The sequence below is a fragment of the Momordica charantia genome (genome assembly GCF_013281855.1).
Source record: "Momordica charantia cultivar OHB3-1 chromosome 2 unlocalized genomic scaffold, Mcharantia_2.0 BLBB01000002.1, whole genome shotgun sequence".
In the NCBI taxonomy this organism is placed as follows: Eukaryota; Viridiplantae; Streptophyta; class Magnoliopsida; order Cucurbitales; family Cucurbitaceae; genus Momordica; species Momordica charantia.
Genome location: NW_028275160.1, coordinates 11,191,214 through 11,209,983, shown reverse-complemented (window position 1 = coordinate 11,209,983; position 18,770 = coordinate 11,191,214). Strand labels below are relative to the sequence as shown.

General features: G+C 34.4%; 2 protein-coding genes across 15 annotated transcripts; one reads left to right on the top strand and one right to left on the bottom strand.

Moving 5' to 3' along the window:
- The first annotated feature begins 358 nt into the window (after nt 1-358).
- LOC111024389 (F-box protein At2g27310) lies at nt 359-3,535 on the top strand. 3 transcript variants are annotated; one of them, XM_022302062.2, is made up of 3 exons: nt 359-591; nt 1,109-1,224; nt 2,188-3,535. In XM_022302062.2, exons 2-3 carry the CDS (start codon nt 1,209-1,211, stop codon nt 3,318-3,320), a joined length of 1,149 nt encoding a protein of 382 aa, XP_022157754.1. In that variant the 5' UTR covers nt 359-591; nt 1,109-1,208; the 3' UTR covers nt 3,321-3,535. The 3 variants fall into 3 exon arrangements, with proteins under 3 accessions (XP_022157754.1, XP_022157758.1, XP_022157755.1); XM_022302066.2 differs by having other exon boundaries at nt 2,084-3,535; XM_022302063.2 differs by lacking the exon at nt 359-591 and adding an exon at nt 601-776.
- Nucleotides 3,536-9,297: 5,762 nt separating this feature from the next.
- LOC111024379 (FACT complex subunit SPT16) lies at nt 9,298-18,563 on the bottom strand. 12 transcript variants are annotated; one of them, XM_088120872.1, is made up of 4 exons: nt 18,322-18,563; nt 17,930-18,050; nt 14,500-14,572; nt 9,298-12,737 (listed from the first exon to the last, which is right to left on the bottom strand). In XM_088120872.1, exon 4 carries the CDS (start codon nt 12,694-12,696, stop codon nt 9,448-9,450), a length of 3,249 nt encoding a protein of 1,082 aa, XP_087976998.1. In that variant the 5' UTR covers nt 12,697-12,737; nt 14,500-14,572; nt 17,930-18,050; nt 18,322-18,563; the 3' UTR covers nt 9,298-9,447. The 12 variants fall into 12 exon arrangements, with proteins under 12 accessions (XP_087976998.1, XP_022157737.1, XP_022157730.1 ...); XM_022302045.2 differs by having other exon boundaries at nt 9,298-12,720; XM_022302038.2 differs by having other exon boundaries at nt 9,298-12,717.
- Between the last annotated feature and the right edge of the window lie 207 nt (nt 18,564-18,770).

The following is an 18,770-nucleotide window of genomic DNA, read 5'->3' as shown; positions in this document are numbered from 1 at the left end:
TCAACTGACTAAGCTTGGGCACGGTAGGTAAGTAGAAAAGTATGCCAAGAAAAGAAACGTTCTCGATCTCTATAAGGCTAACCCTCAACGATAGCTCACTAGACAATGTTATGTGTTCGATAGAAGTCAAAATTTGGTCATGAATAATCTTCGGTCATCATAGCGTCCCCACCAATTCGGAAGACTCCTTTAGCATCAATTTGATTCCACGAAAGAAATAGAACCACCTTATACAAAAGTCGAGGTAAAAAGTTAAAAGCGAGCTCTTTTTACGTATAGACAATCTCAAAATTCAATTAACTCAGAGATGCCTCTTCAACTCTGACAACTATGAGAGCTTAACAAGAGAGAATATCAAATGAGAAATACATTCATCTAAGTTCAGATAGTTCTCAACGGTTCACGAAATGAGAAATATATTCGATTACAAAAACTACTTTTTTGCACATCACGGATTGGCTATGGAGATGGGAGAGGTGGCTTTGGCTTCTCTATTTGACCAAAGGGCACATTGTTGAATAAACTTTACGACACTTGGAAAATCGGAGGGCGAACCCATGAACACCCATCATTTCCATTTTAATTTTCTCGGTAATCTCTCTGTAATTTAATAATTAGCGACTTGATTTCATTCCACCGTTTGGATTATCTTTAAACCCATAAATTTCTAGTTGCGATTCTCCAAAAAGTCAAAAGGTGATTAATGGGTTCTTTGATTTTTGCTGATTATGCCCTTCCCCATTCATTTTCATGGACATTCATGCTTCGTCCTTGAGGTTTGTGATGCTAAATTCTACTTTTCTTTCTGAAAATTTTCCTCAATTCCGGCAACCGTTGTTATCTATTTCCATTATGTGGGAAATCGATGCTTTGTTTAGGAATTTAGGATCGTGAAAGTGAATTTTGTTGCCCTCGAAAATTGGTTGTTATCATTAAATTTCGCATTATCATTGTTACCCTTCTGAACTTTCTTAGTTTGGTTAGATTAATCAACTGTTACTCGCATTTTCTGTGGCATCATCACGCCTTGTGATCTCCATACAATTTTGTTGTTTTAGAAACTCAATTTGGTCTATTCTGGTTTCTTCTCGTAAATTTATGGCTTCAGGAGGCTGCGTTTCCGGATTATCGGACTATGAGAAGGGATTATCACCTTTTATACAATCATCAAGTGAAGTTTGTAGATTCCAGAGCTCATTTGAGGATGCATGAACTGTAAAAAGGGTAGGTTTTAACTTATTCTCTCTTTGTTGGAGGTTTTGTTGACTATATTTATTCATAGCTTATGCTGAACTCATTCACTGATACCCTAAACCAGAATCAATCTCTATTCTTTGTATCTGTCTCTCCTTTTATGGTTCAACATTTTTTTTAACCTGATATGTGATCATAATCAACCTACCATAGTATGATGGTTGCCAATTTTTAAGGAGTTGACTTGTGAAATGGATCGACATATAATGTTATATTTATCCAAATTATTGCCAATTTCTTGTAATAAGCTGATCTCATTTCAAATCCAGAATGATCCCTGGTATGACTCAAGTAAAATGAATTGTTTGACAGAGATAAAGTGCTAGAGATTTGGTTTACAAAAGCTTTGATCACTTGATTGCCTTTTAGTTTATTCACATATGTTGATCGTTTATACTTTGGTGAAAGTTTTACATCTGCAATTCTGAAGAAAAGGTTTTATGTGGCATCTCAATATTGAGGAGGGCTGTGAAAATAATTACTGTATTCAATATTTTGTTCTCTTGTTTGGTGAAGGAATTTGGCATTTCATTGCAGATATGGGAGTAATAGTGTAGATATAGCAACTTTGTATTTAAAACAAGAAAACAAATCATAAGTGAAATGAAGTTGTATACAACAGATTTCCATCCTTGCAATGAAAAGATTATAATAATTCACAGATTATCACAATACATTGTTGTAACTTCTTAAAGCTTTGCAATGAAAAGTAGTTATTAGATGAGAAGCTTGATTAGTCATATGCTCTTAGGTGCCTTCCTTTATACGATCCTATGAACTTATATCCATGAAGTTATTAATACTTATACTGCATGATTGTTTGCGCCAGATCGGCGAGAAGCCTTTCCTTGGTTCTTCCACATTCAGATAATTCCTGGAGAATTTGTACAGCGGTTTTCAACTCATTATTTGATTTTTACAATTTGGTTATAGATAAATGGTGCTTAAAGAAAGTTGTAGCAGCCATTAGTATGACATCATTGAGCTCAGATATTTTCTATGACATATTACGACGTTTAGATGGACCAACTTTGGCTAGTGCAGCCTGCACTTGTGCTGCATTGTGTTCCCTTTCAAAAGAAGAAAAATTGTGGGAAAATGTTTGTTCCTCCATGTGGCCTTCAACTTCTAGGGACGATGTCAAAAGCCTGATAATATCAATTGGAGGATTCAGAAAGTTTTATGCAGATTGTTTTCCTCTTATTGTAAACAAGGAAGTTATCGGGTATCAGTGGGGCAATTCTCCTGAATACCCTGATGAATTGACCGAGGCCGAGTATTATGGTGACATGGACGAGTTGGAAACTACTTCTCCCTCAGATTTTGTCTCCCTAGTTGACATCAAGTACAAAGATAAAACAATATGCTCCAGAGTTCTTTGGGGAATTCCAAATGCAAATGGCTTCAATGGTTGGTTTTACAACTGCCCATTCCGAATTGATCTTCTTACTTATGCGTCGAGAGAAGACGGTGATCATGAAGTTGCTCTTTCTGTTTCTGATGGTCTACCACCTATAATGTCCATGGACAGGGAAAGAAAGGGTGGTAAGTTATGGCAGGAACTTCGTGACGAACTCCGCCTTAGTTGGATTATTGTAAATAGGAAAATGAAGCAAGCTGTTAACGTTGCAAGCTGGAGACCTCTTGGTGGACAAAGGCATTGGCCTACAGACCGGGATTTCGTCATTCGTTTCGGGTCCATTCTTCCTGCAAAAGACATTCTTCCATGTCAAGTGGTAGAATGCATCCTTAGCATGAAGTTTAGAGCCATTTATACAGAGGGAGAGGAAACTCAAACAACTCTTAAGCTAACAGAGCTCAGCATGCAATTAGAAGACATGGAGGGTGCATACGTAAACGGGCGAAACAGTTTACTCATACTTAAGGAAGCTCTAAGTTGTCGTCGGAGTAAAAATTACAGCGAAGTTCTGGAATCGTGTCATTTGTACTCGAGAGTGCAGAGCGAACTGAGAGAGGAGAAGATGAGGAATGAAAGCAGGTTAGATAGACTTTGCATACTAAGTGGCATTGCTGCATTCCTCACATTCTGGTACTACATCTTGTGACTTTGACTTGTAGAGTAAAATGTTCCAACTAATTACCAAAATTTATACTCTTTTGATGTAAATTGCAAAATTGTATAATGAAACAAAGATCTATAAGTAGTTTTCTAACTTGGTTATCACCATGAACTATCTGTTAACAGTAGTATGGTACTGTATCCTTAGTCCTAGTGTGACAAATAAATGGGAAAATTTCTGGTACTATAGGTATATGGATACGCCTTTTTGTCATGTCAGCATCGTGTTAAAACTGATGTGGGTCTACCAACATTGAAAAATAGAAAAATAATTTATAAAGACAAAATTGAGGTGTGAACAAAGAAGAGAGTATGGTATTCTCGTAGTACTGAAATCTTTTTCAAATAAGTGATGTTGGGTCGAAATGTTGGATCGGCCTGGGGTTGTCATTCATTATAATATCTCCTATAAAAGTTAAAGTTGTAGAAAGATATTTCAGGGACCTATCTCAGATTCTCTGTTGACCTCCTAATACCCCTTTAGAGTAGGGTTACTTTGACCACAGGGATTTAACTCTGTCCCATGTGGAGGTTCATAGAGTTGGAAACTGAGCAGGAGAAAATCGTTGGTTTTTTGTTTTTAAAAATTATGTTTGATTTTAAAAAAAAAAATGGTATGTTTTCCTGTCTTTGGAAACACTTCTTTGCCAAATTTCTAAAACAAAAATAAGTTTACTCTTTTTTTCCTAAAATATAAGTTTTTAAAAACTCTTTTTTTTTTTTCCTTTAGTTTTTAGATTGACTTGGATTTTAAAAACGTTTTATAAAGTAGATTAACAAAATAAGTTTTTCTAAACTTAATTTTTAAAAGTAGAATATAAGAAATGAAATTAGTATGAGATGGGGCCTTTGAATAAGGGGAAATTGACAGATATTACTCAAAAACAGTTCACTTTGCTCCTTTTTAAAACTTACTTTTCTAACTTAATAAATGCTTTTTTCTGAAATGTCACATGAAAGAACTATTATGTCCCTCCTATTTTCTTTTCTATCCACCCTTGTTTTTCAATTTTCTCTCTTCTCCTATTTTTTGGCTTCGATTTTCAGCTTTCCTCCAATGATTTTTTTTTTATTTGGGTTTGTTGAAATTAAAATAGGCATAAATCTTGGATCATAAATCTCGACCTCTATATATATATTTTTTATAATTTGAGTCTGTTGGAATTAAATTGATATATATCGAGTATGAATCTCCAAGATTCATGCAAACTCATCGGAATTCATGCAAATCTTGGACAAGTTTTATTTGAACTTGCCCAAGATTCATGAACGGCTCAACTCACCCAAGCTAAGTTTTACATGAATCTCGGACAAGTTTTCTTTGAACTCGCATGAATTTCAGACGAGTTTTCTTTGAATTCGTCCTAGTAGGCCAATATTTATGTAATTTGGATTTGAGTCCGAGATTTATGCCCAGTTTAATTTTATCGAACCTAAATAAAAAAATAAAAAAAATCATCCAAGATTAGAGTTTTATCTCAATCCTCATTCAAATTAGGGGTGTTCAAGGAACCCGACGAACCCAACCCAACCCTTGAATCTAACATTGGGTTGGGTTGGAAAAATCCCAACCTGACCGGGTTGGGTCGGGTCTCGGGTTGACCCTTGAAAATTCCGGGTCAGTCGACCCGAGATTATAAGGTTTTTTTTTTCTTTTTTAAATCCAAAATCTAAACAATTGATTTTAGGGTTCAATTCAATCTTTGATTCTCTCTTTTCTAACATTTTCAATTTCATCTTTCTCTCCCTCATCTCTTGGGTTGGGTTAATTAATCAATTAAAAAAAAAAATCCAGCAATCCAACCCGAATTTATTGGGTTGGGTTGGGTTGGATTGGCCATCATTTTACAACCCAACGGTTCCCACAAATTCTCAACCCAAAAATTCGGGTTGATTCCAAAAATACCCCCAACCCAACCCGTGAACAGCCTTAATTCAAATCGAAATAGAGTGACAGAAATCAAAATCAAAAAATAAGAGAAGAGAAAAAAATTCGAAAAAAGAAGAAAACCAAAGAACAAGAGAAGAGATAGATAAAGAAAACGAGGAGTATAATAGTCATTTCATTTGCCCTGACATTTCAGAAAATGATTTATTAGGAAGAAAAATAAGATTTAGAAAATCATTTGAACAAAGTAAAAAGTTTTGTGAGTTATATCAGCCAATTTCCCTTGAATAAGAATCTCTGCACTGCATCTAATCATTGTCACTCACAAAACAAAAAAGTTACTCATGCAATGTCTAATGGGTCTCTATCAGATTTAAGGCTTACTTTATCCATGAAATGTTTTTTTATTTTTTTTTTGTAAATCCTTGAAATGTTTCAAAGTATACAGGCCAGATAGATACAATATTAAAAGTTTTAGGTCTACCAGATCTTAACAATCTTAAAAATTTAGAGATGAAGCTTCTACTTTAATGCTAATCTTATTTTATTTGGGTGCAGGAACGTCTCGAGATGATATATGATTTTAAGCAAAATTTTGAAAGGAAATGACTTTTTTTTTTTGACTTTGTTTGATTAGATGCTTAATTTTAAAAAAAATATTATTATCAACTGTTTTGTTTATCTTTTGATTTGTCTATACCTATCCTTTCTTCTATTATTTTATCATTTTTATTACTTTTACGTCACTAACAAATTTATTGATAACATATTTTTGAGATTCAATCCGTTTTTGTAGCACATCTTTTAGATTCAATAAATTTTTATATTTGATGTTTTCTTAAGCTTTTCATATATATCTATATTCATATTTTGTTATAGACACATTAATATTGTATATTGATACAAGCAAGCAAACCTAAACAAATCTCAAATATCAACGTATATGAAATACATTAAAACAAAGTAAAAGAAATAGAACGAAAAAACTTAAAATAATAAAATTTGAAGCTTTGGTTTCTATTTTAATGATTGGGAGAGGTGGAATTAAGTTAAAATTAGTATAATCTACCAGAATATATTTATGGTAGAGTTTTTTAAGAGATTTTGAAAAATTTTAATGGTGAAAAAAATAAATAAAAGGAGAAAGAATACGGACTAAAACTTGAGAGAGTTTTGAGGGATACGTTATATTATTATTTATTTTTATTTTTTTAAAATAAATTTAAAAGGTTTTAAACATGAAGAGAAAGATAAAAGTAACAAATTTTGAAAGGTATAAAATTAAAATCTGAGAGCTCTTTTGTCTATGGTCTTAAATATTGAGAACCACTTTTTTTTAGAATGAAGTGTTAGGATCCGACAAATTTATTGTGAAGCCGATTCTTGTACAAGTACAAATTGACTTGCTAGTCAAACAGTATTTATTCTCATCCCGTAGGTTTACATGTTTGTAAAGAACCTCAGTCTCTTTTGCCCTATTGATTGCGTATGTAATGGGGTCTCCATGGTCCGTCTTGTCATTTTTTCTTAATCTGGTGGGGTTTAGTCTTGTTTCCATCCCAAAAGATAAAAAATTAAAATCTACAAAAATTTGTGTGACTGATTTATTATTGGTTTTCTATAAAATATCCATATTTAATTAAAGGTTTTTTTTTCAATAGAAGTATATTTATTATTAATTTGTATAGAACGTGTATGATATATATTATTCTATATTTTAAAGTACATTTATAAGTAAAAACTAATAAATAGATAACAATATTATATTATATTATATATACTAATATATGAAAAATATGAGGCCTTCTAGGATTTAGGGCCTTAGGCGATCGTCTCGTTCGTCTATACCTTAAGCCGGCCCTGTTTGGGTGGCAAATAACAGGTACTCTACACCTTTCAAATATGCGTTTTATCATCTTACTCTAGTTGAATTTGATTATTGAGATATGCTATGTTCCTATCATGGAGAAATGTTAAATATTGATAAGTATGGCCACGATGATGCAAATGGTTAAAGAATTATTTATGGAAGATTTTTCACTACTACGTAATTACATACTCTTCTATATATTTGACACATCACTAAATAATATATGATTTTATTTTGTGAGCTCTATATTATTTTTAAGTGGTGCGTTGAACAATGAACGAAAGTAATATTTATACTCTATAGTTATGGAGTTCCTCATATTGGTGTACTCCTACAAAAAAGTAGGAAAACCATACGTAAACGAAAGATTGGATAAACACACATACAACCTAGTAATTGAAAGAGATGTGTGCCACTTTAAGATTACATCTCATGGCGGGTAACTATTGTCCGATACGTTAGGTGTTAGGTGTCTGGCGATGATGGAGTAAAAGAAAAGGAAAAAAGAGGAAAAAAAATTAAAAAGAAGAAGAAAAAAAAGAGGGTGGCCATGGGTCCATTCAATCTATTAGTGATAACATATAATATATGTACGTCTAAGAAATAAGATAAATATACCTATAAATTATATACTCCTATCGGTTCATTAATATTACTATAAAGTTTAAAGTATTATTATAATACTATAAATTGTATGAAAATATGACATAAAATTGTTAACACTCACCAAAACGAGCATAACTCAGCAATAATTGACATATACCTCCAACCAAGAGGTTGTGAGTTCAAATCTCCTCCCCCAACATGTATTACAAAAAAAATGGTTAACACTTTATAATTTGTTGATTATATACGTAGTAACTGTAAATAAAACTATATAATTTATTTCCAAAATTTATAATCCAACCAAAAATAAATATTACTATAATATGCAGGAATAGTTAGCGAAATAATGCATTCAATATATCTTAAATTGAGAAAATAGGAAAATTATAAATTAATCAAAGTTTAAAATTGTTAGATGGATTTACCCCAAAGGACAAATGTTGGGATAAAAACTCATAAAACAGTGGGCCCATTATTAAAGAAACCTAACATTAATATCTAGAAAAAATGCAACTATTTTTTAAAAACAATATCTTGCATAATTAATTTGTTGAAATGCTACCAAACCAAATTAATGTTCAAATCTCCACCCCATATTTGTTAAAAAAGACCAACATAATCAGAAAAATAGTTGTTGGCAAAAATATATCAGCTTGAAATGAAATCTCTATTCTTTTCAAATAGAAAGAACGAGAAAAACCAAAATCTTCCTACTCGGTAATATTGTTAACCCGTATTGTACAAGTAAAAGCAAACGTCCTTGAATCCTTTTTTCCTAATTTAATTCAATAAACCTGAGGTGAGAAATCAAATGTTTAATCTCAAGAAAGATAACAAGTGTCTTGTATCTTGAATTATGCTCGAATTCACGATACACTCGCAACTCACCTGCAAATAAACAAATTAAACACATTAATAAAACTCATCACAAACAGTAGCTCAAATTCACTGCAAATTATCAAAAGATTGTTGACAAGGGTCTAAGGAGTAAGGACATAACATGTCAACTGTCAAGCTCAAAGAATTCAGTTGCAGAGGATAAAAATATATGATTAAGAAAATAAAAACCCAAGTCCAAGTCATTGCAAACTTATCAAACTAGGCAAATTGCAGTGGATAAACAGAGAATTTAATTGACATATGCTGATAGATATCATGTAATTGCAACTGAATTAATCCAAGAAAATAGTGCAGAAACATCTGTTTACCCCAAATTGCAAAATCCAAAAGGGACTGATGAGAAATCGTCTACTAAGGTAAAACATATTTTAAACTGACAAAATACCCCAAGAAAAAAATGGAGTGAATGAATCTGTGAAGAGAAGGGGGGACCAACCTCTTGTTTGCCCTTGCTGAGAAGTTCGTCGAGGACATTAGAGTACTGCTTGATCTTCCCAACTCTGAGCACGGTTCCCTATTTCCCAAGGAAAGGATTCGATGACATTCTGGTGGCGGAGTTCTGAATTCTGTCCGTCCTGATCTCGACCATTCTTTCGACCTTTCTCCAACACTTTGTTTTATAATATATCAACGCTCTAAATATATTGCAAATCAACATAGTACAGAATGATAGATCAAAGCTCTAAACATAGTATAGAATGATCATAAAACTTTTTAGCCAACAGCTAAAGGATTATATTGAAACCAAAGTGGGACAACTGAACTACACAAATCAGATTTTGCTAAAGAGCTAGTTCTAAATCTAATCCTAAAATAACACATTATATTAACAATAGTATTCCATGGAATTCATCGGATCTTCGACCGCTTAGGAACGTTACTACTAGGACCAGCTCGATACTTCCCAAAAGTTTTCATCTTCCTTCTCTTCCTCTCTTCTTCACTGTCTGATTCATCCCCCTTTTCCCTGTCTGCATTGCTTGCTTCCCTCTCCAACTCTTCCCATGTCTTCCCTTCCTCCTCCTCCAATTCATCTTCAGAATCTTCTTCTTCCTCATCCTCAGATTCGACCAATGATGCACTGTCAGAATCCTCCTCTTCTGAGTCCGATTCAGGTTCGACGTCTGATGGCTCATACCCCCTGTCTGACTCCTCAGAGTTATCAGATTCTGAGTCAGTAGCCTCCAGATTCAAAAACTCCCATCCACCATCATCAATGAAGCTCTGTGGATCATCTGTTATTGTCTTTAGAATTTGTCGCCAGTTCAAATTCAGCTTACTTTCATAATATTTGATGTCTGTCGTGTCAAGCCATTCCTTGATACCATCCAGTGACGAGGAAGGGATAGAATCAATTCGAAGAACATCTCGTTTGAAGTCTTTGAATACAATTGTCAAATCAAAATTCTTCTGCCCAAAGCCAACTCGCTCTAAATTTACAATCTCAATTTCACCAAGTGTGACAACAAGAAAAGGTGTTTCTATGAGTTCGACCAGGCAGGTAGAAGTTGGGACAATAAACGCAGAAGATTTAAAAGGAACTCCATGAAATCCAAGCTCTCTCAGAGGCGGATCAAACTCCAGATCTAGACCTCTGAATTGGGGCTGGCCCCAAAGATCATTCACACGATTTACAAAGCTTTGAAAGTCCATGTTTATTTTATTCTTCCTGTCCCTCTCCCTTTGCTCTTCCTCTATCTCATCTGGGTCATAGGCTGATCTTTTCCCACCTCCTATGGTCTGGACAACATCCATCACCTCAACATAGAACTGAACATCTTTGGTTTTCTTGTTCCCCACCATTATATGGTTGTGCAGATGAAAATGAAGTAGAGTGATCATCTCATTCTCTGCTGGCTGGAAAAATGCGTGCTTGACATTGCCAAACATAATGTCCACCCGTTCCTCTGATCTAGTGGTAGCATAACGAAATCCATTCAAATGTGCCTCTAGAGTACCAGTTAACTTCCTCCCACGGCCACCAAAAGGGGGGCGAATCCAGAGCTCAGGCAACCTAATCGGCTTGAAACGGTTACCAGCTAATTGGAGCTTCTCCTGTGTAACCAATGTCGCCCTTTCAGCTCTCTCATTCTCCCTAGCAACAACCTGTCTCCGCAATGTTTTAATTAGCTGTACTACTTCACTGATGTGTCTTGGGTCTTTGGAGCGGAACGAGACCTCCTTCAAGTATATAGATCCCTGGAATTTCAATGAATTTGAATCGTGAGGACTGAAAGGAGTCCCAGGAACATTGAAAATTATTCTTATATAACAACTGCGGTTGGTGTCTTGCTGGCTGGAGACAGTCCTTATGGTAGCAACATGGAAAGGAACCATGCTACCATAAATAGGCAATAGTACAGTTTCATTTTTCTGGTCAATATGAATCATCAGATCTCTCTGAGGAGGCAAATCATTTACATTCTTATAAGCAATCAAGTCTGCTGCAGTTCTCATAGAAGAACGATTATCTCCAGTTCCATTTCCAACACCAGCAAGTCTCCTAGCTGTTTCTTCATTTTTCTGACGGGCAAGCTCAGCCTGATGCTGCCTGCGGAGCTCCTCCTTTGAGATCTCATGATTGTCCGACCTTAAAGCCGTCTTGGAGATCACTGCCTCTTTTCCACTAGCTTCAGCTTTTACCTTGGGCTTTTCTTCTTCCTCCTCGTCCTCATTAAATGAATATGCAATGTCCTTGACACTTTTAGAGCTTGTAGCAGTCAGAACTTCTGTCTTCTCTTTGCCTACAATAACTGTATCAGCAATCAATAACGAGAAGTTTTGGTTCTTTGTTTTACCTACAGAGTTCTGCAGCTTCTGAGCAGGCCATGAGTCCGTTGATTTATCTGTTGGCTTCAAGTTCTGGAAACCAAGAGAAACATTAAACACCATGCCTGCCTTCACTATGCGGTCATTTTTAGCATTAAGATTCAACCCAGACTCACGAAACTCGAGACCAATTCCCGTCCCAGCTGATTTAGTAAGATTGGGAACCAATTCAGGAGCTTCTTTCTCGACAACAGAGAGAGCAGCTAGATAAGCAGCATTGACTGCATTTCCAGGCCTCAACATACCGATGGCCACTTCTTGTGCTTTTATAAGGACTTCATAAGCCTTGCTTTGTAGTGCATTAGCATCAATCAAGTAGGTTCTGGCAACATTAGAGCAGTAACTCTTGTATCGCGACCCCATTGCACATATTATCACACTTGCAGGATCATAGTGAAGTAACTCGTCGTTGCTGGCAGCACTAGGTCTGAGATCAAATTCCCCTCCACTCTGAAATATTGGAGGGTAACATATATCAACATTTTCAGTCTTCAACTTCACGCCAGCTTTTGAGGGTTCCAGTATGGCTTTCTCTGTCTCATCCATCAATGACGAATGGGTGATTTTCTTCTCCTCATCAATCACATTCTCCAGCTTTGGGACGACAATTTTACTCATCACATTAACGGTTAAATAGGCAGCTTTCTTGATGTTCATAATTTCATTATCATCTTTGCAAGCAAATAAGTCGGATAACCCATTTGTTATGTCACCCAATTCAAAGTTGGCACTTTTTAGCTTACCAGACCATGTCTCTAAAAGGTTTCCTTCAGGAGCTTCTCTAGCTATGTATCCAACTACTGCGCTGTCCAGGCCATCTGCCTTTGACTGAGATTGAATTGCCCGAAATATAGCATCCATTAAGGAAGAACCATCGTCATTTTTTGCCTTCACATGCATAACAACATCTGCACCAACAGCATCCCGAGCAGATTTTCTTACAACATCGAGTAGAGAGGCCTTCTTTTGGCTACACAGAAAATGGATTTGTTTCTTCGTGAAGACAATAATAGTCTCTGGGAACTCATAACCTAACAACCAGACATGCAGTGCTGAAGATTTGAGGTATCGTAGATCCTCCGATGCTGGAGGTGTCCCAATGGCTAGCACATCTGAAGAACTCCACATATCAGATTTGTGTTCATCCCAATGAGCATATATAGCTTTCAGTCTCGTGCTGAAGTTCTCTAGATCAATAGAATATGCATTCCCTGCTCCATTATTCTTCCCATTAGGAGGCGGGCCATTACCATTCCTACGATCAGCCATAGAGATTATGCGGCCACAATGCTGCTGACCAAAAAATAACCCTGAACCAGGTGAAAAAGCTAAAAAAAAATCTAACTTTTGGAGAGTTAACAAAAATAAGTCATCAAACAGTAAAGAGTAAAATGAAGTTCAAATAATATTATATTGATATTTAGGGATCCTTTTTTTTTAATGAGAAACTGAGCATTCATTTTTAAAAGACATAAAGAGTTGTGATTTCACTTTAGCAAGTGCAGCAGGCTTAAAAGTTTTACAATGACACTTCATAAATTAAGCTGAGCTAGGACTACAGTGTCAAGGAAACACAACGAAATTCACAATGATCTGTTGGAATTACATGCAACTCAAGTCATGGGCTCAAAGGTTTCAATAAAAAAAAAAATGTTGTGAAGTTGTAACAACTATATGTCTTAAGCAAGTAAACCATGCAACTCAAGTATGAAATGATACCTTCAAGCAAACTTCTTTCTTAAAACATTCAAGAGCTCACAAAGAAGTGAATATGAACTCATAAAATCCAACCAAGATTGCATGAACAAGCAAATTTTAGTTTCAAATATTCTTCTAACATATTTTATAGCTACATCATCATTTAATCAAACCAAACCAATAATTAATTTTTACAAATTCAAATTGTTCAAAAATAAGGAACAACATAGAATTCATCAAATCTTCAATATCAGATTTTAAGAGTTGCTTAACTTGGAAAATTTATAACTTTCAAACCAATAAAAATTGGATGATTTTTGTTGATAAATTAAATTCAAATCCAATACTAAAAGCTACAGATTTTAACTAGACACAAAATTCACATGAAACAAAAATTTATGTTTGAATTAAAGCATGAAAGAGATGGGATATGAAAATAAGATTTTGCAAGGTCTATTTGTTGTAGATGTATTTTGGGTGGTTGTAAACTGGCGAGGATTGGTGATCTGTAAACCCTAATTACAACAGCCTAAAAAGGATCCAAACAACAAGGGTCCTAACAAGACAAAAAAAAAAAAGGGATCAATCCAAACAAATAATGCCCAGAGGATAATTATAAAAAACCTAGTGATAGAACCCAAACAACTAGAAATATAATGAAATATAAAAGATTGAAAAACTACAACTCCCCAGTAATTTGAGGTACTTGGGCCCTACCCTCTCTTGGGTATTCTTACTCAAACCTAAACCCAACATTCATTTCCCACCCATAAGAAATTTCCCTAAAAACTACCCTGGTTTATTACGAATATACCTTTAATGCCCAAATAATATTCCTAATTCTATCAAAATGGCATTCCTATAACTTAGTTATAGGCAGATGATCCTATTCCTCTCAAACCAAATGCTCTCCAACAAGACAACAAAAGAAATAGTCTGCCAAAGGACACAACCCTTATTGTGAAAAGGCGGATGAGACAAACTTCCTTCCTTGTTAGACAACAATCTCTATTACTAGCCACACAAACTCTAAAAGTCCCCAAAAAGAAAAGTTTCATATCGGAGGCCACCTACCTAGGATTTAATATCCTACGAGTTTCCTTGTCAACCAAATGTAGTAGGGTCAGGCGGTTGGCTCGTGATTAGTCGAGGTGTGCACAAACTGGCTCGGACACACGGATATCAAGCAAAAACAAAAAATAGAGAGTAAACTCGCATCTCTATGATTATGAACTACTATAATATAAATATAATATAATTTGAACTGTTATATTCATTAATTTCTTAATTGCAATATTTCATTTACATTAAAATGGAAAATTATCGACAGTTATAGTCACATGCAGTTATATTTCCAAGTCTTCAAATACTTACCTTACCTAAGTGTATGACAAAAGAAAAGCTTCAGTCTTCAAATACTTGCCTCTTCAAGCATATTGAAGTATTCCTGCACAAATGGATAGAATTCGAATTAAGATAATTACAACAAAGCAAGAATAACAAGGACTTAAACTTAATCGTAATCAACAAAGTTATTCTGGCTAATAAGAGATGACATAAAAAATAATAAAGAGAATCTTAAACTCTTAGATATACTATAAATGAATTGAATTTACCTTAACCTATCAGCTTAAGCTTTTTGATTCATTGATGGTTTAATCAGAGCAGAAGGCCCTGTGTTCAAACTCCTGTATGGTTATTGTCTCCCTCTTTACTATTGATTTCCACTTGTTGGATCTTGTGCAAATTTTCCAAGCCCATTAGTGAGGGTGATCGTTAGATATCCAATAAATGAATTGAATTTACCTTAACCTATCATATTAAGCTTTTGGATTTATTGATGGAATCATGTTTAAGATAAACCCTCGTAAAGATAAAACAAGTATTACAAGGCACAAATCTTTGTAACCTAGATCCTATTCTTTGGACATGCCAGTTCACTCACTTGATGTAGGATTGTTTCATTCCAGTTGTGGGATATTTGTTTAGCTAGAAACGAAGAATGGAGATTTATGGTGGAGGAGGTCCTAGTGCTAAGTGCTAACACCATTTAATGATAAGGGACGAATCTTGTGATATGCTAGTTCTTTTAGTTCTATGGGGCCTTTGGATTGAGATAAATAATAGGATTTTAAGAGATTTCAAGAGATCTTGAAAAGAATTTTGGTATCTTGCTATGTTTATTTAGGCATCGTGTCTAAAGGATTTTGTAATTACCCACTGGGCCTTATTATCTTGGATTGGTGGAGTCCTTTTTTGTGTAGCTAGTTTGATTGGCTCGTTTTGTCGGGCTGTCATTTGTATACCTTTTGTATTTTTTTCATTTTTCTCTATAGAAGCTTGGTTTTGCGTTAAAAAAATTAAATAATAATAGTAGTAGTAGTTGTAATAGTAATAGTAATAACTTAAACCCTTACAACCCCAAATACGAAATTCACTACACCTATCCTAAGTTAGTTAGCGTACACAAACATCATTCAACTGGAAAAACAAGACTATTACTCAAGCCACAATCAACTGAATTACTAACTTTGATTCAAGAAAAAAAAAAAAAGGTTGTGCAAGATTAAATTTAAGCATCAATTTACTCGACAAAAGAATGACACTTTATATTGAATATTACTTGAAGATGATGCAGTTCAATTTGTTGGTTTTATATATTTTAGATAATTATTGTAATATTTAGTCTTTCCTTTTTTATATAGGAATTCATAGTTTCCTATATTTTATATAATTAGGAGTTTATGTTTTAGTTTCCTTGTTAAGGAAAGTTTCTCACCGTTATTTAAAGGTGCCTAGGGTTTTATTTTTTTCAAGTAAGAAAAACAATAATATTTTTTTGCTCCTAATAAAATTAACTCAATTAAACAACAGTGACCTGAAAGTCCAAGAAATCAATGGATACACTGACAAAAATTTCATACACCAATGCGGCCCAATGTTATACATTTTTTTTTCTTTTGAACAAGAAACAATGAAAAGGAGAACAAGTTCAAGAATACAAACTCCCATAGGAGTGAGAGAAAAAAGAAACAACTTTTCATTGATATTGATATATGAAAAGGAGAACAAGTTCAAGAATACAAACTCCCATAGGAGTGAGACAAAAAAGAAACAACTTTTATATATGAAAAGGAGAACAAGTTCAAGAATACAAACTCCCATAGGAACGAGAGAAAAAAGAAAAGATGAAAGCAAAATATAGGCCCATGTTATACATATTAATTTAACGATCAACAAAACTCTGTGTAAGATTTTGTTCATAATTGCCTATGAGACCAACAACTAGCCAGTAAATCGAGATCCAATTTCTTACTTGCACAACAATTCCAAACAGACTAATTTCTTGTGTTAATGTCACTGTTATAAAAATTAAAAGGATTCAAAAACTTAGTTTCTTGTGTTAATATCACTGTTAATGTCACTCACAGAAAAGCTTTTAATTACAGGACAGTATTATTTCAATAAGATTGGAAAGTGGTAATGTGGTAGTTTGTTGGGTGGCTTCCTCAGCCCTCGCCACTAGGCTGTTTATTCCCTTTTGTTTCTTAATATATTCTCGTTTCTTAAAATAAAAAATATAAATAAATAAATAAGTAAATAGAAAACAAGGTTTACACTTTACACATTGATCCTATGCAAAAATATGGGAATTTTTTTCTAAAAGAACAATAATAATAAAATAAAGAGCCTCCATCTAGACATCAAAATACAAAACCATAATCTTAAACATGCACCAAAAGAATAAATGACCAGTAAAAATATGAAAAATAAATAATCTACAACCTGCAAAAAACTTAACATCTTTCTTTCAAAAAAACATAAATAAATAAACAGAAGATGAGAAAGAGTCATATATTAAATAAGCAGACAAATAAAAATATAACCCCAGGTCCTCACTGGAATGTTAATAGATAAATATAATCACATCACATTCAAACCACTCTAATTTTGAGAGTGGATAAATATAATGCCTCTTTCTGCTGTTGTAAACAGTTTTTATGAACTAAAAATTAATGCTTAGTTCTAATAGATACCTTCAAAAAATGGAATCCTGTGAGAACCTAGGAAAATTTGACAAAGTTCTATCAGATATGCTTAGCTTTGGAAGTTTAACACTGGAGAATGGAGATTATAAGAGGAAGAAGGAATAGTTCTTTCACACAATCACATTCTAGTGAGGACCCAGGGAGCTACGTGTGCCAAAATCTAAATCCTTCTATGACATTCCCGAGACCCTCTTAATTGTGTTTGAAGAAAGCAGAGAAGACTAGACCACTATAATATCCATGCACATATTACTAATATTAAATATGTGCTGAACCAAATTGACTAATTATTACTCATCAATCTCATTCAAGGATAAGATGATTTCCGTTTGATTTATGTTAAACAAAAAGGGTAATGAATGCTTGACAAATTTCACAAATTAGATCACTAACATCAAATAAGTGCTTAGTAAGTGGGGAGATGTTCTTGTTTCATTATTCTTTCTAGCACTTCATAATGCCAGATGACGTTTCATTCATTACAAGATCTTACAATACAAGTTACGCATTTTGTATATTACTGTTTAATAAAAAAAGATTCCTTTTTGACATTTTTCCCAATCCAAAACTCCAACCCCTGAACCTTAAACCTTAAACCCTAAATCCCAACCCCCAACCCCCAACCTCAAAACCCCTTATACATTTGAGACAACTTCTCAACTTTGTAGCCTTCCTAAACAAACAAATGTTAAGAAATAAAATGAAGGACACGCTATCTATGTATAACGTTCATAAATTATATTTAAAATACTAACCATAAACGTCAAGTTTTCTTCTACTAGTTGAGAAAGAGAGCTAATGCATCACTGATGAAGTACCCCGATTGCTCTGTTATTACTTTGAAGTTTACAGCTCAAAAGAAGCATCGAAGCCCACCTAAACCCAACGATGAATTTCAAATTTCTGTGCACTCTAAATTTTTGCCTCCATGAAGGGAAAAAAAAAACGAATTTACCAGAAATGGAGATGAGAAACTAAGCGTCAAGACAAGCTATCAAAAGTTAGCTAATACTAATTCAGTACTCTACAATACAGTTCAACAAATGAACGAAAAGAACAGGAACAACGGTACTGAACATTTCAACCCCAAAATAACAATGAATAAATGCAACATAAGAGGAAACAGTTTGTGAAGACATGTACTGACCGTCATCTTCGAAACGAGGATTAGGGTATTTAGTAGATTGGTCGAGCGTAAGATTCAAACAGTGAAATTTGGACCAAGTGAGCGTGAACTAGAGATTTTGCCGCCTGTGGCTTGAATTCTCTGTGGTTTTCTGTTGGTTTTTGTACTGGAAATGGTAATCGGCGGTGCGGCGCCCTGCCCGGCGGTGCGGCGGAGGGCGGAAGGTTCTGGAACTAACCCATCCACGTTATTACTTGATGATTTTATTTTCTATTTGGGTTGGGCTTAGTTTGTTTGTTTGCTAACTAGCCCATTTCTAAACCTTGCATGTTCATGCTCTGCGCCAATTTTCTGCTAGGGTTTTAGTTAGAAACCAAATTAAAAGTTGAGAGATCTATGAGACTAGAGGTGTCAGTCGGATCGAAGTCATTCTCCATTTTCGCTAAAGTCTTTATCAAATTTCATTGATA

Bases quoted from the DNA above. Each gene is read 5' to 3' on its own strand.
- LOC111024379 (XM_088120872.1), bottom strand. From the start codon at position 12,696: ATGGCTGATCGTAGGAATGGTAATGGCCCGCCTCCTAATGGGAAGAAT.